The sequence below is a fragment of the Elgaria multicarinata genome, chromosome 8, assembly GCF_023053635.1.
Source record: "Elgaria multicarinata webbii isolate HBS135686 ecotype San Diego chromosome 8, rElgMul1.1.pri, whole genome shotgun sequence".
Lineage (NCBI taxonomy): Eukaryota > Metazoa > Chordata > Lepidosauria > Squamata > Anguidae > Elgaria > Elgaria multicarinata.
This window is the reverse complement of record NC_086178.1, coordinates 109,497,132-109,520,790: the sequence shown is the minus strand read 5'-3', so window position 1 is coordinate 109,520,790 and position 23,659 is coordinate 109,497,132. Positions and strand designations below refer to the sequence as shown.

The window sequence follows — 23,659 nt, the reverse complement described above, 5'->3', positions numbered from 1 at the left end:
GGATGGCGCCCTTTCGCAGTAGGGTTAGTACTTCTTGTGTGAGTGTTGTTGATGGTTTGGTCACCTTTATTCCGGAAAAAGGAGGGAGGTCGTTGAACTCGATCATGTATCCTGATTCTACGATGGTTAGGACCCATTTGTCGGTGGTGATGGATTCCCACGCGTGTAGGTAATTTGATAGGTGGCCATCGAAAGTAATGGAGTGACTGGTTAAGACCTCGATGCATGAGTCAAAGTCGCTGCTTTTTAGAGGGTTCCTGGCGTTTGCGGTAGGACTGATATTTTCCTGCATTATATTGTCTCTTTCCTTGTTGTGGTTGTTGTTGTTGTTGGCGAAAAACGCGGTCGGATCGAAATCGCGTATTTGGGTGGTACTGTTGTCGGTACCAGGGACGTTGTTTGAATGGTTGCGTTGCCTGTATCAGACCCATTTTTCTGGCAGTGGTACGTGCCTTGTGTACTGAGTCCATGGTGTCATCCGTGGTGGCATGGAATAGTCCTAGACCATCGAATGGGAGGTCTTCTATTCTTGTTCGGGCCTCTTGATTTAGTGAGGTAGATCGGAGCCAGGCATGTCTGCGTAGTGCGATGGCAGCCATCATGGTCCTGGTACCACAGTCTGTCTGGTGCATAGCGGAGTGAATTTGCATTTTGGCAAGTTCAGACGCTTCGTTTTGAAAGACTCTAGCCAGGTCCCTACGATTTTCTGGGAGGTCATCACAAAGAGCTCCTATTTTTTCCCACAAGAACAGCTGATAACGGGCCATGGTGGCCTGGTAATTAGCTACTCTCATGCCCAGTGATGCTGATGTATAAATGCGACGTCCCATAAAGTCTAGTCTCCTGCCCTCCTTATCGACAGGAGAGGAATGGGTTCTATGAGATTTTCCCTGTGCGGACTCTACTATCACAGAGTTTGGTGGTGGGTGTTTTAGTAAGAATGAAGCATCTGTTTCTTGTACTTTGTACATGTTTTCTAATTTCTTTGATGCTGGAGTCAGGGAGGAAGGATTCTTCCACGATTGTTGAGCAGTCTGTAACAAAGTGGGGAGATATGGTATTGTTACCGATGTCGCACTTTCTGTGGTAATTGCATCGAAAACAGGGTCTTTAGGTCTCTCTATTTGTTTTTGTACTTCTAGCCCAAGCGTTTGGGCCATTCGAAGAATGTGGTCGGAGAAGTTTACAACATCTTGTGGAGGAGAAACAGGTTCCTGTAAAGTTACTGCTGCATCGGGAGACGGTGTCGATGGAGCAATGGATACTTCTGAAGGAGAGTCAGATTCATATCCATCAGAGGGAGAGTCAAGAGAGGTAATGTATGGTTGTCGACGCTGGAGGGCGGTATCGGCAACAGCAGGTGAGTTTGTATGTCTTAATCGAGGCGTCGGTATGGGCACATGGTCATCATGTGATCTATGTCTCGACTCCGAGCGAGGTGGTAATTGTGGAGGAGGCATAAACTGTTCGTCTTGTCCCTGTCTAGGTGGCGATCTATCGTGTCGGCGTGGTGGGGAGCGTCGAGGAGGATATTCCCTGGTGTCGTATTCGTAGCGAGGAGGTCGGTAATATTCCCACGGAGGGTAATCCCTTCTGTAATTGTAGGAGGAGTACACCGATGATCTGTCCCACTCTGTATGAGGGGATCTAGATCTGTCGGTACGGTATCGAGGCTGTTGAGATCCTCGTTCTGAGCCTCTCCCCGGCGACTCGGAGATTAGAGGCTGTTGTCTCTGAGGAGACGCAATTGCCATGGCCTGTGTAGTAAGGCTTGCTGGCGCAGATTCAATAAGTTCTCCTTCAGAGATCGAAGCAGTCGGCATAGGGTCCGGTACCGATGTTATCGGTTGTACTGCTGTCGGTGTCGAAGGCATCGGTAGCGTGGTGATTGGTGTCGATGGGTGTATGGGCGTTCTAGGGGCAGATTCGAGAGGCTGCTCCCTTCGCTTTTTCTTTTTCCGTGGGTCCAAATGTTTCGGCTTTTTGGGCTTTTTAGAAAGTTGTTCCAAGGAGAGTGTTGCTTTAGGAGTTGCTGGCTCGTGCGTTAGCATTGGGCCAGAGGTTGATTTTGATGGGGAAACCTGTATAATTCTCAGGCTGTGTTGAGCCGCTGAGGGGTTATCGGGCTTTGTAGCCGCTGAGGTTGAAGTAGGTTTCATTTTAGATATTGTTTTCGCCTTTTGGGGTTGGGCGTCTACGGCCTGAAGGGCCTTGTCCCAAAGGAGAGAGCGTAGTCGGTCCGCACGGTGTTTTCTCGTTTGTCTGGTGAAGGCCATACAGTGGTGGCAGGAATCTACAATGTGGCCTTCACCAAGACATAAAACACATAAAGAGTGTCCGTCCGAGGGTGGAAGTTTGCTTCCACAACGAACACACTTACGGAAAGGCGCCTTGACGGCCATGCGCCAAGGCCGAGCGATCAGAGATCGCAAATAAGTCCGAGAGTAAAGAAAAACGCAAACTGAAAGGGTGAAATATAAGAAGATAGAAGCAGAATAGAAGAAAAATATATAAACTTTTATAATGAACTCTAAGCGCTGCTAAAGCAGAGAAGCCCTAAGTTGGTCTACCACAATGGCGGTCAACGAAGAACTGAGGGATTAGGGCGGGGACCCCTGATATATATATAGGGGGGGAGGGGTTCCCGCCAAAACTCTAGGCTATGGAAGTTTCCCGATTGGTCTCCGCGCAGGCGCAGAGCCCATTAGTGTGATGCACAGAGACCACGAAGAAGAAGTGCTGGTTATGACCTATAAAGCCCTATATGGCTCGGGTCCAGGTTATTTGAAAGACCGTATTCTCCCTTATGAGCCTGCCCATCTTCTGGAGAAGCCCTTCTTTCAGTCCTGCCATCTTCACAGGCGCGCTTGGTGGGAACATGGGAGAAGGCTGCTCCAGTGCTTTGGAACTCTCTTCCTGGGGAAGCTAGGCTGGCTCCCTCCTTGATGGGCTTTCGGAAGCAGGCTAAAACTTGTTTGTTCCAGCAGGCCTTTGGGGAATAATCTAGCCCTCCATCTATGTTAATGTCTTATAATTTTGTTGTGTATTTTAAACGTTTATGGTCCCCCCCCCAATGTATGTTTTAAACTTTGTAAGGCCGCCTTGAGGCCCAGCATTGGGCAAAAGGTGGGATACAGATAATAATAATAATAATAATAATAATAATAATAATAATAAGCCTGCCCACCAGACTGAAACACAATGCAAGAAAGAGGTGCTTGCAGCTGTTTAGACGGCATTCAACTCACTCCCCACCAACTACCCAGACAATACCTTTTATTTACAAAAGATCACACTTGGAACATTGGCCGATTGACTGCATATCCTTTGATTGCAATCAAAGCAGGAATGTCCTTATTGTAGTTCTCCTAGTTTATTGCATCAGTGAAGCCCCTCCACTCCTTTGCTGCCCAGCTTTGCAAAAGATAGGGTCACACATACACATAAGACGCTGTCCAGAAAGCTTTTACCCTCTTCTCCCTATTATTCTATATGCCTTTGTTTGCCTTACTATCCTTATGCTGTAACTGCAGGCATCACTGAAATGGCACAGCAATTCAGGAAGGAGCATGATGCAAACATACATGCTGTTAACTTGTGTCACAAGTAGGGATGTTAGACTTTTTTTAAAAAAAACTTTCTGGAGTTTTATGCGAATTTAGTCAGAAAAATACGTAAAAAAAAAAATAAAAACCTGGCCAAAAATGTGTATTTCCCCCATAAGCTAAAGTATGAAAAATGCGCATTTCGGGGGGATTTGCACATTTTTGCAATTGTGAATTTGCACTAAGGCAAATTTGCACACATGTGGGAAATTGGGGGGGGGGGATCCGATCCCATCAATAAGCTGCACGTGACAATCTGCGAAATGCAGACGGAATTGTTCTTACAAAACCTGTACATCTCTAGTCACAAGTGTCCAAGTGTCAGGATTACCCCAGAGTCCACTGCATTTGCTGTTAGGAGGGGGGCCTCCATGTGACAAGGCACTTATAAAGTGCTCTGTACATTTTCTGGGAAGGAATGGTCTCTGGAGTCTTCTAGAATACTGGTCTTTAACTGGTGGGTTGGAACCCCGCAATGGATCATGGGCCAACCAAGGGTGGGGTGCACTGGTGAATAAACACAATTTTAGCTCTTTCTATACTTATTTTTAAGAAGGGGAAAGAGAAGGTAAAGCAGAAAGACTAGGGGTGTGCATAGCTAGAGGCAGTTGGAGGATGGGAGAGAGAGGAGCAGAAAGTTGGACATATAAAATGGGTCCAATTTAGTAGATTCAGTTAAAGGTGCGATTCAGCTGGAAAACATAGGGTGCTGCCTTATATTGAGTCAGACCATTGGTCTATCTAGCCCAGTATTGTCAACACTGACTGGCAGCAATGGCTTTCCAGGGTTTCCGGCAAGAGCTTTTTCCTGCCCTATCTGGAGATGCCAGGAATCGAACACCAGGGATGTTCTACATGCAAAGCAGGGGGCTACTGTTCCAGAAAGTAGCAGTTTCTCTAATCAGCACATTTTTCATAGTCCTTTGCTGCTGCTGTTCCAACAAATTAATTGACCTTCCCCCCGTTTTCCCCCCAAAAGCCCTCCACAAGATATTAGCATAATCACCACAACTTACTTGTCTTTTCGACGTTGTCCTATTGATACTGGACTCACTGAGATTCTAGGCAGCGTGGAAAGTGAATTTTGTGACTGGCTACTGGCGAAGGAAGAGGTCTCCAGGTTGAGCGGTGACTGCGGAGGAGTGATCAGGCTTGGACTGCTACATTCGGAATGTGACAATGAACCTGCAAAGAACCACATAGGACTATCCATTGCATTTCCCCTTGGGCCAGTTGCAAACATTATTTTTTGTAAACAGCAGCTGCTCACGTATCCCTACATATTTGTTTCGAAGTGCTTTTATGGCGGATTTCAAACTCGAGCAACACATAAGATTTTTTTAAAGCAGCAGCAGCAAATGTTAAGTATGCACATTAAAAGTGGAACCTGCAACAGAATGTTGCAGTGTGGAGTATGCCTGTTCAGCCATGACTTCTTCCAGGATGCTCCATTTTATTCTCCCCTTCCCTATGGTTTTCTCTTCCCTCCCACCCTCTGTCAAAGGCAGTCAGAATTCTTTAACCACTGAGCATTACGCTGTTTGAGTATTTTCCCCTTCCTGAGTATTATTTGGAATGCTTGATATTCCATTCCATCCCCCCCCTCCCCCACTCTTCTGCCACTCCCCCACAAGACACTAACCATTGTGTGGCCACTGAGCATGTTCAGTCCTCATTCTGCCATTTTTGCCCCCCCTCCCCCACATTCTCCAATCTTTTATTGTACTTCTGCAAACCTTGGGATTCCCCACAAGCCAGCTGACACCTCCCATATGTTCATGGAAGGTGCCATTTTGGTTATATAAGGACTGGCACTGGGGAGAATGTGTTTGCTTTTGGTTTAGAAAGACCATCCCACCACTAGAATATGATGAACTACCAAAAGTGTCCCATATAGTATACATAATGCTAATTTGTCGTCTGAGAAATGTCAAAGCAGGCTAAAACATTGGTTGTGTTTCTTCAAATCAAACTTGTGAAATTTCTCAGGGAGTTTCCTACATCCCTGGTGAACAGACACAGTGGGGGAAAGAGAGAAAACAATGGAATATGTGGCTACTTATGTCTGCTGTTCATGTCGCAAGATTGTAGAGTTCATTTAAAAGGCCGCACACTGTACAGGAAAATGCAGGTTGCTTACCTGTAACTGTAGTTCTTCGAGTGGTCATCTATGCATTCACACATATGGGCTTTGCGCCTGCGCAGAGACCAGACCGGAATCTCCAATAGCTTAGGGAAACGCTTTTGGGCGGGAACCCCTCCCCCACGCTACCGCGCATGTCCACGGGGTTCCCGCCCTTCCCTCAGTTTACAGGAGTCCGACATCGTGCCCCCATAAACATGAGTGTAAATCAATAAATAAGATAAAATAAATCTATAGTCAATTATGTCATTATCAAATATCACACCACCAAGAGGGGATGGTGGGTGGGTTGTGTGAATGCATAGATGACCACTCGAAGAACTACAGTTACAGGTAAGCAACCTGCATTTCTTCATCGTGGTCTCTATGCATCACACATATGGGCGAGTAGCAAGCTCACATACCTTGGAGGTGGGTTGGTGTACTATTTCAACACTTCCGAGAGCACCGCCCTTCCAAACGAACAGTCATGTCTGGATCGAGTGTCCAAGCTATAATGCTTGACAAATGTAGAAAGGGTGGACCAAGTCGCAGCCTTACAAACGTCCTGAAGTGGAACACCCCTGCTGAAGGCCACCGACGTCGACATCGCTCTGGTTGAATGAGCTGTCACAGGTCGATGTATCTCTAGTTTAGAGATAGAGTAGGCAAGTTCAATTGTCTCTACTATCCAGCGTGACAATCGCTGGCATGACACCGGGAGTCCCTTATAAGGCTCACCATAACATACGAATAGTTGTTTGGATTTTCTAAATCCTTCAGTTCTAGCTCTATAGAAAGAAAGAGCTCTTCTAACGTCCAGCATGTGGAGAGCAGTGTCTGCAGACGTTGTAGGGTTTGGAAAGAAGGCTGGCAAAATAATGTCCTGAGCCAAGTGAAAGGGTGTCACGACCTTGGGTAAAAAGGATGGGTCTGTTCGCAACACGACCTTGTCATTATGGAAAATTGTATATGGCGCATCAATTCTTAGAGCTCTAAGCTCACTTGCACGCCTTGCTGAAGTTATGGCTACCAGAAACACAGTCTTGAGAGTCAAGAGTCTTAAGTCCGTTGTAGCCATGGGCTCAAAAGGTTTCCTTATCAATGCATGGAGCACCACCGACAAGCTCCACGATGGTACGATGTTTCTAGTAGTCGGTATGGTGTTTTTCAAACCCTTTAAAAATTCCTTGGATGTAGGATGGGTGAAAGGCGAGAACCCTTCTACACCTTCATGAAAAGCAGTGATGGCAGCCAAATGGACTCTGATGGACGAAAGTCCTAAGCCTCCCTGGAACAGTGAGAGTAGGTATTCTAGAATCACAGACATGGGACAAGCCTCAGCGATGTGATTCATTTGCACCGCAAATTTAGAAAACCTCTGCCACTTAGCCGCATATGATTTCCTTGTCGAAAGTTTTCTCGATGCAGTCAAAATACTCTGTACCGTCAACTGTTCGATGCCGGAGGTTATGGCAGTATTCTCCATGCCGTCATCTTGAGAGTCGAAAGGTCTGGGTGTCGAACTCTGCCTTGGTGTCGAGACAGAAGGTTCGGTATCGATGGTAGCTCGATGTAATCCCCTTTCGACAGTCGAAGAGCATGAGGGAACCATGGTTGTCGAGGCCACCACGGCGCGATCAGAATACAGTTTGTGCCGTCTGTTCTTATCTTGGCCACGACTTTTGTCAGTAGTGGGAACGGTGGGAAAATGTATAGTAGTCCCCCTGTCCAGGTTCTTGCGAAGGCGTCTCCTAGCGAGTTCTTTCCGCTTCCTGCTCTGCTGCAGAAGTTGGTACAAACTGCGTTTTCTGCAGTGGCAAAGACATCGACAGACGGATCGCCCCAATATCGAAAGAGGTTGCTTCTTACTTCGATATCGAGCTCCCATTCGTGATCGACGTGGAAGGACCTGCTTAGGGAGTCCGCTACGATGTTCTCCTTCCCCGCTACATGGATCGCAGTCAGGTAAGTTTGTCTCCTTATGCACCAATTCCAAATCCTGAGTGCAGAGCGGGTTAAGGGGTATGACCTCGTTCCCCCTTGCCTGTTTATGTAACAGACAACAGTGGTGTTGTCTGTTGCAATCAGAACGTCCTTGCCCTCGATGATCTGGGCAAACGCTTTCAAAGCATTTTCCACAGCCAAGAGTTCCAGATGATTGATATGATCCCCTTTCTGCCGAGGGGACCATCGACCTTGGACGGTGAGCGAATTGCAGTGAGCTCCCCATCCATCGAGAGAAGCATCTGTCGTGATGGTAAGCGACGGTGCTCCTTGCTGAAAAGGAATCCCTTCCAGGAGGTTTCCCATCGAAAGCCACCATTTCAACGACGCCCGAACCTGACTCGGTATCGAAAGGTAAGTCCTGCGAGCGTTGCGTCGAAGATCGAAGGTCTTCAAGAACCACCCTTGAAGAATCCTCATTCGCAATCGGGCGAATCTGATGACAGCAGTAGTCGCCGCCATCAAACCCAGCAATCGTTGGATTGTCCATGCCGAAGGTCTTGCTTGGGTTTCGACATCGAGAATCAGGTCTCGAAGTGTTTTTGCCCTCGCTAACGGGAGGTAAGCTCTTCCATCTCGAGACGACAGAGTCACTCCTATGAAGTCTATCGTTCGCTGAGGAGTCAGTATAGATTTTTCCTGATTGACCCACAGGCCAAGGGATTCTAAAAGTTCTAGAGTCGTGGTTATATTCTCCTGGAGCGTGTGACTGTCCTCCGCAACCAGGAGCCAGTCGTCTATGTATGGATAAACATGTATTTCCTTCTTTCGCAGGTGGGCACACACAACAGCCATCACCTTCGTGAAGACCCTCGGTGCCGTCGCGAGGCCGAAAGGGAGGACGTTGAATTGGAACTGCTCGACGCCGATGGAGAAACGTAGGTAAGTTCGATGCGACTTCCTGATGGCGATGTGGAAATACGCATCCTTCAGGTCTACTACCGCGAACCAAACCCCTGTATGCAACAGTTGGAGAATAGAAGTGACTGTTGTCATACGAAACTTCCTTGGGGTGATATATTTGTTCAGTTGTCTTAAGTCCATGATCGGTCGAAGACCTCCATCTCTCTTCGGGACCGTGAAGTAACGGGAGAAAAATCCCTGGTTGAGCTCCTCTGTAGGTACGGGAGAGATGGCTCCCTTCGATAGTAAGGTCTGTACCTCGAGCAGCAGAGGAGGGGATGGTGCTGTTATCTTCACTCCCGAAGAGAAAGGAAGGGCATCGAATTCGATGGCGTAACCCGTCTTGATGATAGTGAGCACCCAGGAGTCGGATGTTATGAACTCCCATTGATGGTACTTGGGTGCTAGACGGTCTGTAAAGGGTAGTAGGCCTGGTACGGAGAAGTCAAAGCCGCTGCCTCTTTGAGAAATCCGGCTGATGTCTGCTTTGCTGGTATCGACCTTGATAAGGTCTCTTTCTCTGCATCTGTTGTTGTTGTTTTGGAGGTTGCTTGTCAAACTGAGGGCGCTGTTGGATCTGCTGGTACGGTTGTCTAGTCCAGCGCCTTTGCTTAAATTGTGGTTGGGGATGTGAGAATCCCATCTTCTTGGCAGTCGTGCGAGCCTTGTATATCGAATCTAAGGACTCGTCGGTCTTATTGTTGAATAGCCCCTCTCCGTCGAACGGCAGACTTTCTATTCTAGTCTTCGTCTCATTTGTCAAGTTGGCTGACCTCAGCCAAGCATGACGTCGAAGGGCTATAGAACCCATCATCGACTTGGAGTGGGAATCCGTCTGATGTTTTGCAGAATTGAGCTGCAGATGGGCTATTGCAGTTGCCTCGGTATGGAAAATCCTCGCCAACTCCCCTTTATCTTCGGGCAGATGGTCAGAGAGAGAGTTTAATTTTTCTAGAATGAATATTTGGTACCTGGCCATAGTTGCCTCGTACGCAGAGGTTCTTATTCCTAAAGAAGACGAGGCATACACCTTTCTGCCGAGGTAGTCTAATTTTCTGCCTTCTCTATCGGTAGGAGCTGAATGCACTTTCTGTGATCTTCCCTGGGCAGATTCCACGATTATCGAATTAGGTTTCGGGTGCTGGAATAGAAACTCGGCATTGGCCTCCTTGACTTTATACATTGACTCCAATCTTTTAGATGTCGACTGTGCTGCACACGGATTTTTCCAGGAGATCTGTGCAGTCCTCCGTAGTGTAGGAGGGAAGGGAATCGCGATGGTCGAGCTAGATTCCGTTCGAGTCACATCGTAGATTGGGTCATCATCGATCTCTGTTGGTTGATCGATGTCGAGACCTAGGGACTTGGCCATTCGGAGTACCTGGTCAGAGAATTTCCCCACATCTTCTGAGGCGGAGACCGGTTCATTACTATTTACAATATCGTCAGGTGAAGGCATAGATGGGGTTACGGACACAATAGAGTCTGAATCAGACCTATAGTCCTCATCAGGAGACTCTTGAGCCGCCCGCACCGTTTGATGCACTGGCTGCAGAGCTCGTTCATGTTGAGGTGAGGGCGCAACGACAGTTGCAGTCGGTATCGATCGGTGTTCAATACGCTCAGTCCTGCTATCACGGCTGCGAGGTGTATAGGATCGAGGATCTGGAGGAATTTGCAAGACTCTTGAATTCGGAGGAGGCTGTGCAAAATGCTCAATACGTCTGCGCTCAGAAGGATAATAGTCCTGAGGCCGATAATACTCCCAATCATAAGGGTAGTCCCGTTGATATTCAGAGTATTGAGACACTCGATCGAAGTCCGGGCCAGGAGATCGGTGCCGCCGATGTGGAACAAGCCTAGTCGGCTCTTCCAACTCAGTCGTGCACGGTACCTGAGCCGATGGTATGGACGCAACCGATACGGAGTCCCGAATTTCACCCTCCGACATCGAACTCCTCGCAGTCGGTAAAGGTGTTGGTATCGGCAATTGCGTCGGCAATTGCGTCGACACCGAGGTCGGCGCCGACCTGGCAGGCTCGGTGGGTATCGAAGATAGGGTATCGACCCTCGAGGTGGAGCATTTTTCTGCGTCCTTCCTCTTTTTCTTCTTTTTCTTTAGCTGTTCCGCCGATTTAGGGGTCCGAGCCTTTTTTGAAATCTTCTTGGCTGCGGAAACCGCTAGGGATCGGCCTGGCGTCAGGGGTATGGCCCTGTTATCCGCCATCAACTCCTCACCAATAACGACTGATTGGACTTCTGGGCTAAGAGGTTTTTCCATTGCCCTTGAGGAGTGTTGCTCCTTACGCTTATGAGGCGAAGGTTCAGTTGCTCGCAGAGCTTTTTCCCACAGTATAGACCGCAGTCTATCTGATCTATTTTTCCGTGTTTGTTTGGTAAATGCCATACAGTGGTGGCACTGTTGAACCTTGTGCGCTTCACCCAAACACAACACACACAGGGAATGGCCGTCCTTAGGTGGCAATTTAGCGCCACATTTAACGCACTTCCTGAAGGGGGCCCTTACGGCCATGCGCCTCAGGCGCCGAAAGCGATCAAAGATCGCTGGAAAAAGAGTAGGAAACAACAATAATATTTTTTTTTTTTTTTTTTTCAGATAGACAAGAAAAAGAAGAACAGCGCAGAAAAAAGAGTCAGATAGCGAAGCAAAAAAGGTAAGTACTACACAAGCTGGAGAGAACACGGTTTCTACGTCTGTGCACGATGGCGGACGACGAAAAACTGAGGGAAGGGCGGGAACCCCGTGGACATGCGCGGTAGCGTGGGGGAGGGGTTCCCGCCCAAAAGCGTTTCCCTAAGCTATTGGAGATTCCGGTCTGGTCTCTGCGCAGGCGCAAAGCCCATATGTGTGATGCATAGAGACCACGATGAAGAACAAAAGGATTAAAAGCACGTCCTGATGTCCACGTAAGGACTACAAGAGGTTCTGTGGCTGAGTGCAGCTCAGGGTATGGGTTCCTGCTCTGACAAGAAGGACACAGAACTCCTCTGCATCAAGTCCAACTAGGTACAAGTATCATTTGGAATGTAAGAGATTTATGAGGGTTGAGGGCAGGGTCTCCTCTATTTATTTATTTATTACATTTATATCCTGCTTTTTTCTCTCCAAGGAACCCAATACATAATCCTCTTCCTCTCCATGTTATCCTCACAACAACAACCCTGTGAGGTAGGTTGGGCTGAGAGTCTGTGACTGGTCCAAAGTCACCCAGTGGGTTTCCATGGCTGAGTGGGGACTAGAACTCGGATCTCCCAGCTCCCAGTCCAACACCTTAGCCACTACACCGGCTCTACAAGTCTACCATTTTCACCCAAGGCAAAAACAGATACTAGAAACCTGGAATGGGGCATTTCCATACTCTAAACATGGAACAACTCTCCATTTATGTAATCTTTCCCAATATGGAAATAAGATATATATTTATATTTACCCCTGTCGGAGCCGATGATGGACCTCGGGTATCTTGGTGTCAAAGGTATTTTTATTCGTTCTGTTCTATATTGCAAGTTGCTGGAAGAACCTACTTTAAAGCACAAAAGGGAAGAAAATCAGACTTAATAAGAACAAGGAAGAAAATTCGTTTGGGTTTTCAATCTTACAAGAAATCTGAAAAGCTACTGTATTAGCAATGGTCCTCTTTAGCAAGTTATACTATTGCTTAGAAAATCTAACTGCATCCTCTCACAAATATTCCAACTTGTTGGCTGAAATAGAGTGGATGGTGGCAGTTTGATGTTTAAATATGGTATTGGAAGTGGGGCTGGAGGGCAGAAGTCTATTTTAAAACCAAAGAGGTGTATGGGTCAGGAGTGCATCTGGTCTTCCTTTCTTTCCCCACACTAGCAGAACTGCATGCAGTCCTTGTCTCCAAATGCTTTAGGGGTGCTTCAAATCATGCTCAGTTTCCCAACATGTGAGCAAAGTCACTATTATCATAATATGGAAGAAAATGTACATTCTTGACAGTCTGGATTTTATTCTACAGAGTCCTGTGGATCAGTCTTCCTCTGCTTCCAGTTCTTCCTGCTTCTTTTTGCTTTTAGGATGACTCAGATGTTTCAAGGACTATTTGCTGGACTTCCCTCCGATCAGACATGAATTAGAAACCTAAAAGTTATTATGTACAACTTCCTTCGCTCATAAAATTATAATGTTCAGTATACTAATGCAAAAGAATAGTTTATTCAGACAACAATTACAAATATACTCAGTTTACTTTTAAAAGTTTTATGAGCAAACCAAGTTATACATAATATATTTTATGGTCCTAAAACAGCCTACTCCAACCTGGTGTCCTCCAGATGTTCTGACTACAACACCCAGTATTCCTAACCATTCCCCATGCTCCCTGGGGCTGATGGGAGCTGAAGTCCAAGATATCTGGAGGACACCAGGTTGGGGAAGACTGTCCTAAAGTAATAAGTGACTTTAGATCTCTAATGAGCACTTAAAACATAAGTATTGCATTTATTATTTTCCTAAATTTTCCATTTTCCCCTGCAATTATTTTTTTAAAAAAATGTATTTTTCCATGGCTACAAAAATTCCAGAAATTTTACATCTATAGGGCCAGTCCACCTTGTTTTTGAAAGTCTATTTCCTAACCAGAGGCGAGCCAGAGCCCAGAACACTGACTGGCAGCAAGCAGTAGGGAAGAAGCAGAATATTTCCCCTAAATTACGCAAACTGTAGCTGCAAAGACATGGCTTGCATTGTCCAGTCTGAAATGCCACTTACCAAGTCTTGCGCTAGAAGGCAGTGAATTTGAACCATGGGATGACCTGCCGCGTGGGTTTTCCGAACACTCACTGGAGTGCTTGTGACTCAGGTCCAAACTTAGGCGGCCTTGGTGCTGAGGACTACAACACAGAGAAAGGTAGCCATTAATCATCTAGACCAAGGTGGAGAACCTCCTTCAGCCTGAAGGCCAAATTCCAATCCAGAGAAGCTCTTGGGGGCTGCATTACAGTGGTGGGTGGAGCTGAAGGCAAAAGGGGCAGAGGCAAAATATCAAAAGTACCAGCCTATTGTAGCTTAACGCTCTTACTGCCAGTAACTGAGCCTTCGGAGAGGCACTTTGACCTTTTAGAATGGAGGGGAAACTGCACAAAAGCCAGGAAACCACCAACAAGCAAGACCAGAGGGCCAGATCGGGACTCCAGGAGGGCAGGATGGGGACCCTGGACCTCCAACCCTGGTTTAGACACATACACATATACAACATAATCCCCGAGCGATTAATGTGATCTAAAAACACAGAACACAACTACAGAAAGGAGAGAGTCACCCGGTGACCCTGTTCGGACAACACGCTAAGACACAGTGATTAAGCATTTTGAGCTAAACATTATGGCTTAGTGTGTCTTGTGAACCATAACTAGCATGTCATGTGAACCACAGTTTCAACACACTCAGTAACCACTTGCTGCAATAGGATTAGCAGCCTAACCTTCATGGCTTGGTGTTTTGTCTGAACAGGCCCAGTGTATCTCAGTATACCGATTATTACGGGGAGGGGGACAATAACAGGGGCACGGTTATTACATTCACGTCATGCTTTTGGGTCTCCTGAACCATCAGGCCGACCCACATTTGGAAGCAGGATGCTAGACTGGATGACATTCAGTCTGATCCATCAAGGTTCTTCTTAGCCACCTACCCGGGATGCAGATGCTGATGGCAATATTGGCTGGCAACGGAGGGGCAATTGGTGGTGCTAATTCTATGGCTCCAAGCAGTATAAATCGGGTTTCTCATAATAGCAGTTACTGCAGGACATGGTGCAATGTTTCTTGGTACTGTACCTACAAAACATATAGAGAGCAACTTTTGCTTCTGAAGGTTAATTCATCAATAATATACACCCCATAGGTAGTGTCCAGTGTTAGTCCTACATAGAGCAGACCCACTGAAATGAATGAGAGGTAAGTTAGTGATGACTAAAGTCCCATTCATTTCAATGGATCAACTCTACATAGGGCCAATATTGGATACCATCCCATAATTACTTACATGCTAAAGCCTCTACACTTCAAGGATTCTGGATTTCAAGCCAACACACCATTCTCCCACGTATACATTCACTGTTTACCCCCTTCAGCTCACATGTAGGACAGAGTCATCACAGCCATGCAAGTCATTGTTACTAACCTGCTGATAAGCTTCCAGGGTATAAAGAGGTAGGCACAAACCCATCGCTAAGCCTACTGGCCCGTTTTGGTGAATACGTTGGCCACTCCTGTAGCTCAGGAGAAAGCAGCTCTTCACTTGCTGGAGTGTACTTTTGTACCTGTGGGGAGAGTCCAAATCATCTTTCTTTTCTTTCCCTTTTTGGTTTAGCTTTTTTTCCCCTTTTGTATAGCTTCAACTTAATGCTAAAGACACTATATTCAATATCCATCCATCATTATGGCAGGGATTGCCAATGTCTATAGTCACAGAGGGCTACACTATTCTCCAGTGGATCAGTAGGTTGTGCTGCACAGGAATGACCTCTCAGGATTGGTTAGGCGCCACAATGTAGCTGCCACTAACAGCAAGGGCTTCCTAGTATACTAGCTGTACCCGGCGTAACATACGCCATTGTAGCATATCAGCCTTGGGCTGCCCGCCCAGCTTGCATATGATTAGGCCGGGGCCTGGGCTCGCAGCAGGCGAGCGGCCTCCCACCCAGCCAACAAGGGCCCCGGCCATGCCTCGCTCATGCTCCAGACCGTGGCACTGCCCCCTTCATGGGGGGGGGGGGAACGAAGAGGCAGAAAGGGGGGGTAGGATTACCTTGGAAAGCCCGGAGGAGTCGGGCGACAGGCTTAGCAACCTGTATCAGCTGAAGCCTTTACGGAAACATACCTAAGTGTTTTATATATATATAGATACTTAGGCATAGCATTGCATACAAATGTTATAGTTATGTACATATGAATACGATGCAATATTAAAATGTACACATGGAAGATTTTTTTTCCTAACGATGGGAACAGTGGGCCTTTTCTTGATTTTCACCATAACTTGCTCAAAATTCAATAGGAGATAAGATTAAAATTGCCTTGCGGTCAGATCATTTGGCTATTCCTGCATTACAGGATACTGCTTGCTACACTTTTATTATTTCTATTCTAATTACATACCATCCCCTTCCATTGGTCTTTGCTATTCTGCACACTTTTTTACATCATGTTCTCAGACACAACCTGTATTTAAAGTATATACAGAGCAATTGAACCGATCTCTTGTATGCTGCATAGTTCGATTTTTACTGAGGGTAGATTAACACTTTTGCTGAAAGCCGGAGAATTCAAACTGTAATCATTATTGAAAATGTCTGCAACCAACAAATGCAAAACACACTGGGAATTCTGACCTTTCTCCCTCTATTTCCCTCATGTCCGAAACTCCCTCCTGGAACACATATGTGAAGCTGCCTCACTCTCTTCCCTCAAATCCCTGCCCGCATGGGCATGACACCTTAGGCATCAGTCCCTACAGAAACTAAAACCGAACAGTGCAATCCTATGCAGATCTACGCAGACGTAAGCCCCACTGCGTTCAGTTGGGCTTACTCTCAAGTAATTGGGTACAGGGCTGTAGCCTAAATATGTATATAACTGAATTGAATGCAAAGTGTCAAATTCGCTACTGTAAGCACCTTTGGGCAGGGACTTGTCTTCTTCTTCTTGATCTATAAAGCACCATGCACATTTATGGCAGTACATAAGTCATAATAAAAATGAATCAAGCTCCTGAATTCTAAATATGTCTGAATTCTCAGTAGCTTCTTTTGGAACCCCTTGTAGCTTGATCAGTAGGGTATAAATCAGACAATACATACATGCATGCAAGGCAGGAATCCAAATGGTCTGCATGCACGGATTTTCACCCAATGGAACTTTCCCCATTGTACTTTTACTTGTAGCCCCCTATGCACTGAAAACAGGCTTGATAAAAATGTTTGGTTTCTTCAACTAACATTTTTAATTAGAGGAAGTGCCTCCTTTTAGAATATGCTGGATCAAAATGAAATCTGAGTTTAATGGGCATGTTAAAGCTAAACTGAGAGCCAAACTCTGTGTGTGTTTCTGTGTGTGTGTGTGTGTATATATATGTGTGTGTGTGTGTGTGTGTTCATTCAAAATTAGGGTGACCATATGGAAAGGACAGGGCTCCTGTATCTTTAACAGTTGTATAGAAAAGTGAATTTCAGCACGTGTCCTTTGAACGCATGCAGCACCTGGTGGAATTCCCTCTTCATCGCAACAGTTAAAGCTGCGGGTGCCCTGCCCTCTTTTGTGTCTGGTCAACAGGGCAGAGTTCCCTCCTCTGACTTCTCTGATGTAGGACCCATTAGAACTCCTAGGTAATAAAAGGGTCTATTGAGTTGCAAACCAATATACAAACCAGTAATTGTTAAAGCAACCAAAAGGTATATACATTTGTCCAATAAATAAACAAATCACCAAATGGGAAATATGGTAATGAACCATTTAAAATCAGTCTTTTTTCTGTATGATTTAAACCATGTCTTCAAATCAATGATTTATAGCAGGTGTGGGCAACCTTGGGGTGTCTGGGGGTCATTTCCACTTCCCAGATCCCCCACATTGGGACATACCTTCCCCCCTCCTCATGGCACTCCATTTTTAAATATATGAGATGGAGGGCAATGGCATCCACAAAAGCTATGGAGCGCCAAAAGCATCAAAATTACTTGAAAATATCATTCCCCCCCCCCTTCAAAAAGTGTTTGTTTACAATTTTGGAGGGCAGCCAGGGGTGGGGGGGAGGGGAGAATACAGCAGGGGCCGTGTGTTGCTCACCCTTGATTCACAACCCAATTCTATACATCAGAAATGTCCCACTGAGTTCAATGGGGTTTGCTGCCTGGAAGTGGGGATAGGACAGCAGTCTTAAAATCCCCTTGATTTAAATCAAACCACCTTATCATAAGTTACTTTTGAAACTATCCCCCCCCCCCCACTGCCATTTCAAGAGCACTTTGCCATGTGGTGAGCCTAAAGCATCTTGGACTCCTGAATTAGTTACACAATTGTTTGAATTCAGGCCTTGATCTCCATTTTGTGAAGGGTGAATTATTTTCGTCGGCTGATATGCCAGCTGCGCCCCTTCCTAGAGTTGGAAGGCCTAAAAACGGTAGTGCACATGCTGTTAACTTCGAGGTTCGACTTCTCCAATGCACTGTACATAGGGCTACCTTTGTGCCTAGTCCGGAAACTTCAACTAGTTCAAAATATGGCAGCCAAGTTGGTCACTGGTACACCTAGGAGTGACCATATTACACCAGCTTTAAAATCACTACACTGGCTGCTAATTAGGTTTTGGGCGAAGTATAAAGTGTTGGTTATTACCTTTAAAGCCCTACATGGTTTGGGTCCAAGTTACCTGTGGGATCGCCTTCTCCCGTACAATCCGCCCCACACACTCAGGTCCTCTGGGAAGAATTTACCTCAGTCAGCCAAAACTAGGCTGACAACCATTACCCAGAGGACCTTCTCTTCTGCTACTCCCAGACTGTGGAATGCCCTGCCAGGAGAGATTCGTCAACTTAACAGTCTTTCCGAATTTAAGAAAGCCATAAAGACTGAACTCTTCTGGCAGGGCTACCCAGTTGAATTGTAAGATGCTTTTTAATAATGTATTAGTTTTATATGTTTTTAATCAGTTTTATGTATTTTATGGTGTTCTGTATTTGGTGTTCCCCGCCTTGATCCAGAGGGAGAGGCGGATAATAAATAAATACATTTAGCTAGAAATGCCATTTACTAAGAGGCCTAAATTCACACTAACTAACAAGTCAGGGGCTTTGCAGTATATAGATTCTTGTCCTTCTTTGCAGAGATCAACAGCAGAGAGGCACATTAAGCCAGTAAAGGTAACAACCTTATGTGGAACTACCCCCACAATGTTCCACTTCATTTTAACTACCCCACAATGTCCCACTTCAATTTCTCGGGTGTTAACAAGCACTATGACACACCTTTAACAACCAGTTAACCTTTCTGTGGTGTGATTCACTTTGGAGTAGGAAAGAAACCCTAAACATTTAAATCACTTTTGAGACTGTTGGCCAGGATCCCTTCTTCAGGTTCTCATATCTACCTGATGAGATGGATTAGGAATGGGCACAGGGGTTAGTTTATGTCTCAAGGCAGGAGCAGATTTAGGCCTTGGTCTTTTAATTTCAGGCTCTTCCACTCTTTGAAAGCCAATGTCATCTTCACAGGATTTCCTTGAAGGCAAATGGGCAGAGTCAACCCCTTCTTCCCTGTAATAATGTCCAGAGGGTCTACCTCGCCCTTTGTGGATACCACTGTCTGGTTTGAGTTCGATGGACACAGGAGGCTGGACTGCAGCTGGACTGGTAGGCGGTGAACCAGTTGTGACAGTTGATTCTGACGTAGAGCTTGCCTGCTGTTTGTGTTTGAACTTAATAGAATCGCTTCTCTTGGGAGGGGTGGGAGGGGTGGAAAGGACTTCCGTTTGGGAGGGCTGGGGTGAATGGCCCAATGCCTGACTGGGAGACAGATAGTCCATTTTGGGAGGAGTCAGAGGTCTTTTGAAAGTGTCAGGATCAAAGATGGACTTCCTTTGTTTTGGCTTTTTGTACACAGAGAACTTTTCGGTTTCTGCAGTAGCAATGTTGACCACTACTTTAGGCCAAGTGCCGCCGCTGTGTTTCCCGCTGGGCCCTTTGTCCAAAGTGCTCTCTATTATCATGCAGTCTGCAACGGTGGGCTCAAATGGCAGCCTCCTGTTGTCCACGTTCACTATGCCATAGCTTGGCTCCCCGTACACATCTGGACTGAAGGAGCCAAGGCTGTGTTCTGAGTTACTGTGGCAGCCGTGGACTGCGCTCCGGTGAGAGTCTGCGTGTAAAATGCTGTTGGGGAACGGTTTGAGGTCACAGTACAAACTACTCCCTTGATCGCTCTGGTCCTTCTTGATATCCATTATGTCTGGATTGAAAATGTCTGTTTGGGTTGAGCTGTTGTGTTTTAAGTTTCTTTTATTCTGAACCTGTACCTCTGAGGCATGAACCCTACAGTTTGATATTTTCTCCGAATCCTTGAGATTTTCAAATATGTTTTGACCACTCCAAGATGAGCTTGAGCTCGGAGGAAAAAACTACATGGAGAAACAACAACAACATGCCTTTAGCAGAACATTACTACAACAGCATTTTTATTTATATATTTGTACATGTATACACACGCACTCTCTCCTTAATTTGTTTGTTCATACTAAATTACATTTACATCTTCATCCTATGGATATCTAGTCAGAAAGACTTATTCCCAGATAAGTATGTATAGGATTGCAGTCCTAGAAGATTATCTTGAAATGTGCTGCTATCTGAACCAAGTCACTGTGCTATCTATTCTCTTTTCTATCTACAGATAGGCTACCTGTTTTCAGTGCTATATGCACATCAATATTCTGGACCATGGTAAGCCAAAGGCTGTTATTACAAAAGGTGAATTCTACAAATTGTACTCATTTTGTCAAATTTGCAGAATTTATTCCATAATTTATATTATTTATTCTGTATCTGCTAGTCACGGGGAAGAGAACGTTGCTATCACTGGTCACACACCGTGACTACTGGAAATCTTATTCAGCAACTCCTTTGGTTTCTGAGATTTCAGCAGCACTCTGCATCACATATTCAGTAGGCTTATAGTAGAGGGAAAGGGGAGATTCCATTGCTCCAATACATGAACTGCAGGGCAGGCTCAGCAATTGTGTAAAGATGAGAACCATCTATACACACCAAGGTAGGCAAGGTCTTTAGCAGGGAAAGCCACATCAGGTCAATATCATGATCCTGAGCCAATCCACGAAAGAACTTGCATGTGATGTCGCTGTACATCATTTTCATGAATGCAGCAGACTGTTGAACAACAGCTGGAAGACTGCATTTATTCCACAGTTTTATTATAAAATTGCTGACCTCGAATGGAGAAATCATCAACTGTTGACAGACAATCTTGAAAATGCCATATGACAATAACGACAGGGCACCTTTTATTTGCTTCTGAAGGTGGTTTTATTTTTGGCCATTCACACTTGCAACTACAACTACGGCAATCATAAGGTCGAGAAATGTGTGAAGATTGCCCTAGTATAGTCAGGAGTCATCCTTTGGGGGTATGGATGATCTCTTTGTAGCAGCATCTACTTTGTAGTGGGACACATACTAGTTTTATATATGAAATAAAATGAAGGCCAGTTCTTTTCCCATCATGCTCAAGCATGACTCAAAACACTTTGAAAATGGTGGAAGTGGGATACAGGGTTGGGATGGGTAGGTGGCAAGGTACAGCTGTGTCTTGAGTCCACAAAGCTGCATTACCCTTCTCTTCCCGATGCTCCCTTAGCCTATCTGTGCTGGAGTTAAGGAAAGGTGGGCTGGTGCTGGCAGCCCACCTGTGCTTTGAGCGCATTATGGCCAGAAAGGGCAGTGCAGAAAGGGAGTGACGCTGCAGAGAAGGGGCTAGAGTGCTGTGTAAGTCCACAGAACCACACTGCATCCCCTAACCCCCTTCTAGACAATGCTGCAACCTTCATACCCCCTGAACCAGACCCAATTGCTGGCTACCAGCAGGAAGTAAGGAGTTGAGACAGTGCAGGAGATCAGGGAGGAAGGTTGGAGTATGAGTCCTGGATGGATTTGTGAGGGTGACAGGATACAAGAGCAGGGCCAATGAAGAGGCTGGTGTAGATAGGGCTGGAGTCCTCTTTCCCTAACCACTGTTCCCACCCACCCCACTTGCCTAAGTTAGGCAGTGTACTTAACGTTACACAGCAGATGCAGGTAAACAGCTGTTTTAAGTGGAGAGTGTAGCTTTCATTCACGTTCACTTCCGCTCCCTTTCAACACTCACCTTCATCAATGAAAGCGTAAGAGACTCCCTGCAGTTTCGCAGCAAAGCTTCACATTCAGTCAGTGATTTATTATCTAGTGCAATGCCGTTTATCTGCAATAAGAGGATGATATGTTAACAATGCCAAAGCTAGTAGAGGTAAACACCTTGGCTGGCTAACATTAAGTAAAGAGAAACACCAGGCTGTTAAAAGGAAATACCCTGATATGGCATTGATTACTCTCGATCCCTACAACGGCAGGCAAATATGCTCTCTCCCAACATCAAAGAGAATCCCCTCATCCCTTCCCTTGTTGGTGTTTAGAGTTACATATACATCTAGACCAACCACATCTCTCTTGAAACCATGGTCACAATGGTTTGAATAATATTTGTAAACTTATGGTTACAAGCAATCCTTTTTGTTCTTAGCTTTAAGGTGTCTCCTGAACTGCAAAACATGGTTTGCACGGTGCCATCTTTATTTCTGCACCAGTATTAGAAACTAGCTGATATATCCGGCGTTGCTCAGGCTCCCTAAGTTATACGTCTGCAAGGTAGTAGGCCCGTGCTAGGCCTGTGAGGTAACTTTTAATGGAATTATATTTGTTTCTTTTTTTCCTCTCTCACCATCATGACAATCCTGCAAGGAAGGCCGTTGCAAGGCCTGTGAGGTAGCTTTTAAATGCACTGAATGTTTCGTTTCTCCTTGTCCCCACAGAAAACGAAAACTACAACTCCCAGCATGCCTTTCATTGTGGTGCCCAACTTGCCCAATGGGAATCCTGCCACCGAGATTCATAGAACGTAAAGTCTGGCTGAGCCAGTCCACATTGCACTGTGCAATCGGTGTCTGTATGTAGGCCATGAGGGAGCCAGCCAGCTGACTGACTGACGGTTAGTTCAGTCGTCGCCATTGGCAATGGGTCCAGAGCTGCACCCTCCTTCTCTCCAGCTCCTGAGGTGCCTAGTGACTGCAGCAGCCAGCCCCAGGCACTCTCCCTTCAGGCCCAGGATGGCGAGCCAATTCCAAATGATGGCCGCCAAAGCCTGATAAGTCTTTCCAAAACATGCTTGGACTTATAGGCATAAACCAAGGTCCCTGAATGACATGTTAATCTTTGAACACCATCTGACGTGTGGTAGAGACAACTGGAGAGCGAGCCTTCTTAGTTGTGGCACCTCGCTTATGGGTTTCTTTTTCCCAGAAAAGGTTGCCTAGTGACTGCATTAATGGCTTTCCAGTGGCAAGTGAGTTTTATTTTTATTTTCCAAGGCCTTTTAACTTGATGAGATTTTTTTATGCTACATTTTTTTTTCTGTCATAACTAAACCACAACATTCCAAGACAGATGCAGAAATTACTGGATAAAGTTTATGAAATTTTATGTAAAAGCCTGATTATACCATTGAAATAGAAGAGTGAATGGAGGAATGACTGATAGCTGAGGCTAGAATGCAATGGTGGGCGGGGTGAGGGGCAGTTGGAGAAAGTCAGGTAGAAGGAGCACTAAGACAGTTAGTGAGAAGTCAGGGAAGTGGGAGCTGAGTTAGGATTGAGAGATAGTGACCTGGTTTGCTAACCCATGCTTTATTTAAAATCACCTGCTCTACATGCCAAAACTACACCTCCCAGCATGCCTTTGGCAGCCCATAGGTGCCCGCGTCCTCTGAGACATCCTCTTGTTGTCGATGCTGCTCCTCTATACAGCGGCGAGGAGGAGCATCACCAAGGAGGAGAGGTAAGTGGATGTCAGTGGATGCACCCAGGTCCAGCCAATCCTGCTGGGAGTTCCTCGGCCTGCCCTTCTCACCCACCAAGTGCTCCATCAGGAGCCTATACTGAAAGGCCAGGGCTGGAATGGGCTGGGCACTTTTCCTCTTTGTTGGGTCTGTTTCTGGGCATGCGCAGAGTGCCTCCCCTTCCTCCCTCCCTCTTAAGGGTGAAGGCTGCACACTTGCTTCCCCCAGATTCTGAGAAAACAGCGATATCAGGATGGAGTGCCTTTGAGCATGTTTGACCCCGCAAAGTCATGCTGTTGTATTTAGTTACAATTTTAAAACCACAGAGAGGGCAGGAGGAGGCACAGCAAATGGATGCAGCCTGTTTATGTGGGTTGTT

At 46.0% G+C, this 23,659-nt stretch overlaps 1 protein-coding gene across 1 annotated transcript in view; it reads right to left on the bottom strand.

Moving 5' to 3' along the window:
* The window catches only part of DLG5 (discs large MAGUK scaffold protein 5), a 183,111-nt gene that overhangs the window by 33,416 nt on the left and 126,036 nt on the right, over window positions 1-23,659 (bottom strand). Inside the window, exons 15-21 of the mRNA XM_063133172.1 lie at window positions 21,559-21,651; window positions 18,773-19,798; window positions 14,810-14,948; window positions 14,319-14,463; window positions 13,397-13,518; window positions 12,090-12,182; window positions 4,622-4,790 (exon numbers count right to left, since the gene is read on the bottom strand). Coding sequence (XP_062989242.1) covers window positions 4,622-4,790; window positions 12,090-12,182; window positions 13,397-13,518; window positions 14,319-14,463; window positions 14,810-14,948; window positions 18,773-19,798; window positions 21,559-21,651 — 1,787 coding nt within the window. The remainder of the gene's footprint in view (window positions 1-4,621; window positions 4,791-12,089; window positions 12,183-13,396; window positions 13,519-14,318; window positions 14,464-14,809; window positions 14,949-18,772; window positions 19,799-21,558; window positions 21,652-23,659) is intronic.